Source organism: Leptonychotes weddellii, chromosome 10 (assembly GCF_054177405.1).
Source record: "Leptonychotes weddellii isolate Sample4059 chromosome 10, ASM5417740v2, whole genome shotgun sequence".
In the NCBI taxonomy this organism is placed as follows: domain Eukaryota; kingdom Metazoa; phylum Chordata; class Mammalia; order Carnivora; family Phocidae; genus Leptonychotes; species Leptonychotes weddellii.
This window is the reverse complement of record NC_138378.1, coordinates 7,170,127-7,179,810: the sequence shown is the minus strand read 5'-3', so window position 1 is coordinate 7,179,810 and position 9,684 is coordinate 7,170,127. Positions and strand designations below refer to the sequence as shown.

General features: G+C 44.2%; 1 protein-coding gene across 1 annotated transcript in view; it reads left to right on the top strand.

Moving 5' to 3' along the window:
* Positions 1 to 5,391: 5,391 nt before the first annotated feature.
* DOK5 (docking protein 5) overlaps positions 5,392 to 9,684 on the top strand; it is a 134,541-nt gene continuing 130,248 nt past the window's right edge. Inside the window, exon 1 of the mRNA XM_081832549.1 lies at positions 5,392 to 5,754. Coding sequence (XP_081688675.1) covers positions 5,689 to 5,754 — 66 coding nt within the window. The 5' untranslated portion in view covers positions 5,392 to 5,688. The remainder of the gene's footprint in view (positions 5,755 to 9,684) is intronic.

Genomic DNA, 9,684 nt, shown 5'->3' with positions numbered 1-9,684 from the left:
TCTCTCATGGTTCATCTCCCCCTCCGATTTTCCCCCCTTCATTCTTCCCCTCCTGCTATAAGAAGGAAGATTCTTTGGCAGAGAGTTGGTTTTCTCCTCCCCAAGAGACAAGGAGGGAAGATCTTTCCCCTTACTTTAGAGCAAGGGAGTGATTTTCAAGAGAATCACTCAGAAGGCTGGACATAAGTGCAGAGGACACAAGGACTGGTGGTAGACTCACTCCTTAATATTGTAAAGGAGGAGGCCCGGGGTCAACTGGTTGACTTGACTTAAGGCAGAGCTAAGAACAAGTGGCCGCCCTGGGAGTGAGCTGACCATTCATTGGCATGGGCAATACTGAGTGAGTTCTTCCTCTGGCCAGGTAGGGCTTGTCTTAGACTAGATCCACCAAGAGAACCAACTGGAAGGGCAAAAACCCAACATAGGCCTGGAGCATGAGACCCTGGGGTCTTCACAAGAATAAAAGCAGCCAGCCTGAGAAGGGCATTGGAGATAGAGCTCTTAGCAGGTGCGTCTCTAAGGAACTCACAAAAGCTCCTTGAGAGAAAGAGCAAACATTATATACCTGTTACCCAGAGGGCATCAACTCCAAGGAAAGACTTGGAGCAAGCAAAACTTTCCTTTCCTTTCCCCCTGCCCTCCAATCCTGTGGAGGCCAGAAGCCTTTAGTTATTACATAGAAGAGGAGGCAGAGCAGAAAACCAGTGAAGAAGCCATCTCCAACCCCCACACTCCTAGTCCTGGACTGGGGTAAGGGATAAAACGTAATTGAATGATATTCAGTGTTATAGGGCTATTAGGCTGAGATGACTCTTCATTACCTAGTAGTAGCCAAAAAAGCCAGAGACCTTCTGGAGATTTCATTCAGGTTTAGATAAATAACTTTTCAATAAGCAAAGTTTAATGGGAAAAGATTATACTCGATTGATCCCAGTTCCTTCAGAAATTTGGTTGCATGTATGTACCCACTTCCATGTAAAATATATGTTTAGATGTATACATATTATATTAAGTTATATATATATAATATGAAGATAATTATGCATATTATCACAAATAATGCTGCTGTGAATATTCTCATAACTAAACCTTTGTGACTTTGGATACATTTCCAGAACTGGATCAGCAATTATAAAAGTTTTAAAAATTTTTTGATAGATATCACTTATGCTTCAGAACAGTTGTATCAGTTGATATCAATTTACATTCTCCGTGGAAGCTTCATTTCTCTTTTCTTAAAGATTTTTGGGTACAGATCTTTAGAAGTAGATTTTTTTATATGGTCTTACCACTTCCAGTCCAGTCCCTTGTAATCTATTTTTTATTCATCAGACAGAATAATATTTTAAAAATATAACTTTCCTGGGGTGCCTGGGTGGCTCAGGCAGTCGAGCATCTGACTCTTGGTTTTGGTTCAGGTCATGATCACAGGATCCTGAGATCAAGTCCTGTGTCAGGCTCCGTGCTCAGCATGGAGTCTGCTTGAGATTCTCTCCCTCTTCCTCTGCCCCTCCCCCTGTGCTTGCGCACTCTCTCTAAAATAAGTAAATAAAATCTTTAAAATATATATAACTTTCCTGCATTTGGCTTTCTCAAGTGCTCTTCACTCTAGCTGGAATGCACCTCCCCAACATTTCCCATAGCTTCTTCCCATCTTTTGTGTCTTAGCTTAAATATCACCTCCTCAGAGAAGTCTTCCCTGACTCTCTCTTACTCAAAGTAAGGCTTCCTTTACCCCCCACATAACATACCACTTCTGTTCTTTAAACTGTCATCTATAGTTTAAACTGTTTATCTGCTTGTTTGTTTTTTCTCTCTCCTCCTGGGATATAGGCCCCATGGTGACAAGGATTTTGTTTGTGTGCGGGGTGTGTGTGTGTGTGTGTGTGTTTGTGTGTGTGTGTGTATGTGAGTGAAAACTTACTGTGGACAGTCTCCACCCATAGCAGGTCCTCAATCAATATTTGTTGAAGGCAGGACGGAAACAAGGAAGCAATGAATGACAGAAGCAGACCTGCTTCCAGGTTTTCTCTCACCTGATTTCAGTGTCATCTTCCAAGCCATCCTTCTTTAGGTGGTAAGGACTGGTGGAGGGGGACCTGGCCGCCCAGCAAATACCCTCTCTCCTTAGTGATAGCCAAATCATTTTCATTAGCACTGTCTCCCCTTGCCAGGGGAAAGGCTGCCTGTTTCTGGACTCTCCCACTGAGAGCAGCCTGCAATGGGGCCAAAGCTCAAGCTATTTTTGGTAAAGATATTGGACAAGTGCCATTTCAGCCTCTGCCCTGGTACTTTGCGGTACTTGGTGAAAGTACACTCTTCTTGGGCGAAGCATGGGAACCCATCACCTACTCTGGAAAAGTGCAGAAGCCTCTGGATTTCTGCACATAATTTTCTGTCCTGAAGAGCTTTATAATAATAATAATAGTTGGCTGAATGGAATACCGAGGGAATGGCATGAGTCATTCATGTTTCAGGCTAGAGTGGGTTTCCACTTTGAATATGTCGGAGTAGGGGAACTATGGATTAATTTCTGGCTCTGCAACATGATGGTTATGAACTTCTATTTCAATTCATGATACAGTTTTGCTTCTTATCAACAAGATGTCCAAAGAAGAGAAAAGTACTACTGTATGTAATTCATTTTGATCTCACACTTATTTCATTTTAATGCAATCAACTCTTATTCCCCCAGTTTAGACCAAGAGCAAGGGATTAAGCATACTCAAAGTGAATGTGATGACCACTGTTGGCAGAAGGGAGTTTGGATGCTGAGGAAACAAACAAATAAGAAGCTTAAAGTGTTGGAAATTGAGTTAAAAACAGGGATTGAAATAATGATTTTTTAAAATGATTTATTTTAGAGAGAGAGAAAGAGAGAGCAGGGGGAGAGGGAGAGGGAGACAAGCAGACTCCCCACTGAGCTCAAAGCCCTATGTGGGGCTTGATCGCAGGACCCCGAGATTACAATGTGAGCCAAAATCAAGAGTAGGATGCTTAACTGACTGAGCCACCCAGGTGCCCCAAATAATGATTTCTGTGTGTGTGTCACCCTTATCCCCAGTGAAACTGAATTGTGTGTGACTATGTCCATTTCGCAGCGAATAGTTTTGTGAGTTGTGCACTATGCAAATCTATAAGCACTACATATATATATATATGCACATACTTATACTTGTATATCTCTGAATTCCTCTTTTCCTCTTCTGCCACGGTTGTGTATTACACGTTTTGGACAAGAACAAGTGGCTGTCCATCCTATGAATAGTACAATCTGTGTATTTTCCACATTTAATGGTTTGATTTAACCAAAAACAAACAAACAAATAAAACCATATATTGGGTTCTGTCCTGCAGTTTAAAAAAAAATCACTTGTCTCTTCACAACCAGTTTGATATTTTCTAGTTTGATTCTAGTTTCCTCACGTCTGGCTTAATTATTTATGGATGTAGATTATACTCAACATTAATTATCATGGGATGGATTTCTCAGCTTCAGGTTTTGTCGGTAATTCTTTTATCTTGAGCCATTCACTTCTAGGTCCTTATGCCTCATTCTTTGTTTCTATGATACTGTTGATTTGGTCTACAGAGATGTGTTAGACAAATGTCTTCCATGAACACATCTATTTCGTGGCAACATGGACAGTATTTTTTTAAGTTCTAAGCCTTCAAAAAGAACTAATCAAATGATTTTTATCATTTCATCCTTCTTTGGTGAGAGATTTAAACTTAAAACATCATTTATATCAAATGGCAACACAATGACAGAGCTAATGATTTACTAGATAGCAAAAAGCATTCTCCTTCCAGAATATTTGCCTTTTGATTGTCTCAGTCCTCCTACGACACATTCTTGGGTGATTCTCTTTTTTATCTGACACCTACCAAACCAAAGTGACTAAAAGCTAGCGTTCCTGGCCAGAAAGGCAAGATTGATACAATCTTAGAGTTGAAAGGTCTTCAAATCTCATCAGGTCAAATAGTCCACTCAATAAATGAACTTTGTTCTCCATAGCTCTGACCACAGGTCATCCAGCCTTGGTTTGGTCACCTCCCGTGAACAAGAACTGTCCATTTCTGATGCTGTCTTTGTGCCTTTGCGGACAGGGCAAATGATTAGAAAGATCTTCCTTGGAAAGGAAGGAAGCTCCCTCCCTCATGACGTCTGCTCTTCAGAAGGGCTATAGGACAAAGCTGGTATCACACATATCTCCCTTCAGTCCCTGTCCTGTGGTACCTGGGGCAAGTCTCAATTTGTTGGAGCTTCAGTTTCCATGTGCGCGATAGTACGTATCTCATTGGTAAATGTGCGGTATAGTAGGTATCTCATTATTCCTTTAACAGGATTAGGACCATGTCTGGCTGCCTGGTGCCCAATAAATGTCAGTGGGTATCAACTCAAGCATGCTTCAGGAGGGTAGTGCATTCAGGGGCAGTGAGTGCAAAATCTGTTCCCCTTTTCGTCTTACTCTATAGGCAGTATCCCTTAATGGTTCTGAGAGCTCCATTGCTAGGCTACTGGGGTATAAATATGGGCCTGGTATTTACATAAGGGAAGACGTATCTCATAGGTACAGGGGAGTTTAAGTGAGTTAATCCGTGCATGCGGCTTAGAGCTTTGACGGGCACTAAGAATTTATCAAGCACCTGCTACGGACTAGGCTTTGGGGGTACACATATTAATGAGGCCAAGGGTTAGCCCCTGGGAAACTTACATTCGGGCGGGAAAGACAAGCTCAAACAGGGAAAATGTAGCAAATGATACCACCGAAGGCTGGGTCCAGATGCCAAGGAAACCGGAGGAAGCTCTTATGTAGCTTAAGCCAGGGCAATTTCCCTCCCCTCCTATGCCAAGGTCAAGGCAAACCATGGCAACACCGCCTCCCCGGACACCCGCACAACAGAGGTAAAAATCAGCCCTTCAAAAGAGATGGGGCTGAAGGGAGAGGCGGGGTAGGCGGTGGCTGTGAAAAAGTGAAATTTCTTCTCCTCCTAAAATCAGCCGCCAGAGCGAGAAGAGAGGGCGCGCTATCTCGGCAGGCTGTCAGCGAGGTGCGGGGGCGGGCTGGGGCGCGCTCGGGGTCCTGGAGGAGGGGAGGGATCGGAAGGGGAAGCGGGTCGGGCAAGGTGGGCGGGAGAGGAGGGGAGGGGTGCGAGCGCGTTCAGGGGTGTCTGCCCTCCGGTGGCCGCAGCCGGGCACTGGGACCCGCGCGGCTCCTCCACCTCGGCAGGGCGGGGTGGGGGGGGGCTCCCACCACTCCGCGGTCGTCCTTCTCTTCCCTCTACCTCCTCCTCCTCCTTCCCTACCTCCCGCCCCTCCTCCTCCCCCTCCCCCCCTCCTGCCGGGCCCCGGGAAGAGGCAGGGCTGGAGCCCTGAGCAGCCGCCGCTCCTCCTCCTGGCAGGCTGGCTGATGAGTCAGCTGACGGCGGCGCTCCAGCCTCGCCTCGCGGCGCTGCGCTGCGCTCTCCGCGCTCCCCCAAAGTGGCTGCCAGCCGGCCGCCCACTTTCAGGGGTTTGGGGGACAAAGTGATGTGCGCCTTCTAAAGCCGCGCCGAGCCGCAGCCGAAACAGCTTCGCCTTTTCAACTTTCTCCCCGCACGTCTTCTCCTGACCCTGCCCTTAACCCTCCCCAAAGCCACTCCGGGTGCGGGTGCTCGGGTGAGGGGGGTCACCGGCTGTCCGGGATGGCTTCCAATTTTAATGACATAGTGAAACAAGGGTACGTGAGGATCCGGAGCAGACGCCTAGGGGTAAGTATGATCCTTTTTTTTTCCCTGTTCGTGCGTTCAATTGTCTTCATCCTTCGCCAGCATCCCTGGAGGCTGGCAGGAGATTCCCCGGCTGCGCGCTGGTGAATTGCACTGTGGCTTTCTCAGCCGAAATTCACAATCGCCTGCGGCTGCCCCTTTTGTAAAGCCGGGTCTAGGTATGTAATGGATCTATCTTTATCTCTCGGATGACTTGGCTTTCTGATGGTGGCCGCGTGTTCGGCTTCAGTAGCCACTGGAGCCCATCGACTGGAAATAAATATTTCTCGGTAGCCAAGGGAGTTGGAGCTGAGAAAGCCGGCTGGGGGTGCTGAGCCTGCAGGATGCCCCTGGTGCCCCTCATCCCACTCGCTGCCAACTTAACTTTTCCAGGGGGTGGGAGGCTAGCTGAGGAAGAGGGCAGGCGCTCTCGGTGTGAACAAGGTCAGTGACCCCCTGACCCCAGGGAGACATTGCTGCCAAGCGGAAGGTCTCTTTGGGCATCGAATCCTGGACAATGACCCACCGCTGTCCCAGGTGTTGGCTAAGGCGGTGTGTGCTGGCCTCTGGCCAGGCCAACTTGGGGTGGATACCCGAATCTGAATTTTCTCTCTTCCTTATCCCGGGTGGTGGATTTCTGTTGCTGGAATACACATTGGAAACCCAATGGAAGATTATTTAGGGTGGAACATAATACCTGGCACAGAGCAGGTGCTCCCTAAATATGAACCACAAGAAAGAATGAATGAGCCTGAGGGTACTTGTAGGGGACAGATGTTGGCATAGGAATGGCTCTCTTTTGCCCCCTTTCCTTTTGCTATTCATTGATAGGACTTCAGACAGAACTCATGCAGCTTCTCTTTGAGATGGAGTGATGGTGAAGGAATTCTCCAGAGAGGGGGACGATACTGGACTGATTTTTTTTCCCCGAGATTCCAACCTACCTCATTTCTCTTTGCTTTGTGTCAAATATTGTTGCTGTTTTTGTTTAGTGGGTGTGTTTGGATGTTGGGGTTGGGCAGAAAGTTTAGTAATGTCTGAAATAATATCAGCAATGGTGTGCAATGACCACACTGGGAGTATAGTTACAGTGATAAATTGAATGTCTTTCCCCACAAATAACGTGTCATTGGCACCTTTCTCTTCCTTGGTCTTTGTACTTTTTTATGTGCTAGATAATTTTACTGAAAATTGAAAAGAAATTTCACAGTGGTAACCAGCTAGGGAGGATGAGAGGAAACATCTGTAATTATTAGAAACTCTTGCCTGATTTGTTTTGACCCTTTGCTTGCTTTCTTTCTTTTTTCCCTGCTGGTTACCATGTTTTAGCAATTATGTCCCGTGTTACTGTGAATATATACATATATAATTAGGAAGAACTGTAACAGAACTAACCAATCCCTATCAGCCCTGTGCAAGTTTCTTTGATCTTTTCCGCCATGCACATACTCTTCTCATCAGCAGGAGTAACTATTGTTAGGGTACTTAACCTAGTGACTCCCATGCAAAGGGCAAGAAATAATAGGAGCTTTATGTTTTTGATAACCTTAAGGGCCAGCTGAGTTGTTACAGTTTTAAAGGGAGCATTAAAAACACCATTCTAATTTTAGATTTACTCCATCATGTCAGTTGAGGAAATTGATAAGAGAAATCCATTCTGTGTTAGGGAGCATTCCAATAGGAAGAAGACATGCATTATTAATGCACAAAATGTGAATTATTCATAAGGATTGGAGTGTATGCCAAATTGTGACACTTGGTGATTTTTTTGAAAGACTAGTTACCATGGCTTTCTAGTTTATGGTAATGAAGATTATTTTTCTATATTATTACAGCTGACATAATATGGTCCTATATGTGTGCCAATGTTTACAGACAGGTATTTGAAGCAGAAGGAAAGGAAATTTAGTTTAGTTTGTATTCATTTTATATTGTACATATTGTATATTGGATGCCAGTGAGCAGTCTACTTTCTCAGGATTTATTCATCTTGTCTGCATTACTACTCAGGCAGATTTTAGAATATCTATAGAATGATGGTTATTGCTCATGGAGAGAAGGGTCAAAGACATAATCAGTAAAATCTGGTCTTATTTATTAATACTGGTTTTATCACCAGTTAATTTTTTAAAAGTCTTCTTAAGATGTGATTGATTTATATAAATGAAAGAGGCTGATTACATAGTTGTCAGAAAACACTGCAAACTGAAGTTTTCATGGAGGTCCCAAGTAATAGGGAAGAATGGCTTCAGGGAATGGTATAGACCCTCTGTCCAAAGTAAGAAGTGTTAGTGGTATTAACCCAGGCTGCATAGAGCCTAGAACAGCATGTGCCTTGTGTAAGTTTCAGCCAGGGCTCCGGCATCACTTCTGTTCAAAGTAGGCACTCATACGTGCACGTTGAACTACAGGGTGATGTGTGACTTTCCAGTTCATAAGCCTCTTGAGGAACTAATATGACAGAGTTGTTTTATATATGGAATCCAGACAAATGTCTGTGGATTAGAACCATGTTTGGGGGGGTTTATAATTAAACAAGAAAACAACATTTCATGGTAAGCAGCTGCTGTGCCAAGGAATGCTCCCTCAGATTTGGAAAAGGAGGAAGGAGCCAATTCTGCTTCTATTACTCATGAGCTCCATGACCTTGACCTCTCTTGGCCTCAGTTTTCTAATCTGTACAGTGAACACTATTTCATGATGTTGGAAGTATTGACTAAGATAATATCTGTGAATATGTAATGAAAGCATAACATTGATTCTGATTGTATTATTTGTTTGGTATAATCAAAGGTGAGTGAGGATTGGTGGAAGGATATGGGGATTATAGATATCTTTCTGTCCAGAAGTGTCCAATGGCATAGTGGCTTTTCAGATCTAGATGTTTTCATTGAGTGAAGTTTTTACAAATTCTATACATTTAAGTGATTTTACAGTGGGACATGAGACATTTTAAGACTAGCTCCATTCACATGAATCAAAGATAAATGGTCACTTTTAGTTGAGATCCTATATAGTTCAAGCAATTAAGCAATCATTTTCCATCCAGACTTACTCTTTTCTGTAAACATCAAAAGGCTTAATGAAATTCAACTCCTTTAACTCAAAAGTCTCAGTACCTTTACATCTGCCTTCTCCAGCTTGAGCTCCAATGGTTCATGGAGGTCTCAAGCTGCATCCTGGATAAAGTGTTTGTTCAGAAATGTCTGTGCCACAATTTGGGGGGTTTGGGGAGGGAGGAAAGGAAGCGATTGTCTCTAATTATCTGGCTAATCCACAAAAGACACTAAAAATGTTTTCTTAGAGAGATGGTGAATCAGGCGATTTGCACATCATTAACCTGAGTGTATGGCTTAGATGGTGTCATATAATTGTCCTCACTTGGTTTCTTCCTTTGCAACAAAGAGAATTTCCAATCGATAATTGCCCTGCATGCCTCGGAGTTTAAATTCAGAGCTATTCACTTAATCTACATGCAGTCTCTCAATTACTCGCCTTTAAATCACATCATGATGCTCTTGTACATCAAGGGCCTCTTCTCCAGTCTAGCCTGCATCCGCATCTGGATGACTAAGAGTCTCAAACTTAATGCATCCAAACCCTTGATTGTTTCTTCCAAACCAGCTTCTCCTGGAGTCTGCATCTTGGCCACTAGAGGTCCCAACATTTTAATTGCCCTGGTAAAAATTAATCAGGCAAGCAAAAAAACAGCAAACAAACCTCTGTTGCATTTCTTTTTTTTTTTTTTTAAGATTTTATTTATTTATTTGAGAGAGAGAGAATGAGAGACAGAGAGCACGAGAGGGAAGAGGGCAGAGGGAGAAGCAGACTCCCCGCCGAGCAGGGAGCCCGATGCGGGACTCGATCCCGGGACTCCAGGATCATGACCTGAGCCGAAGGCAGTCGCTTAACCAACTGAGCCACCCAGGCGCC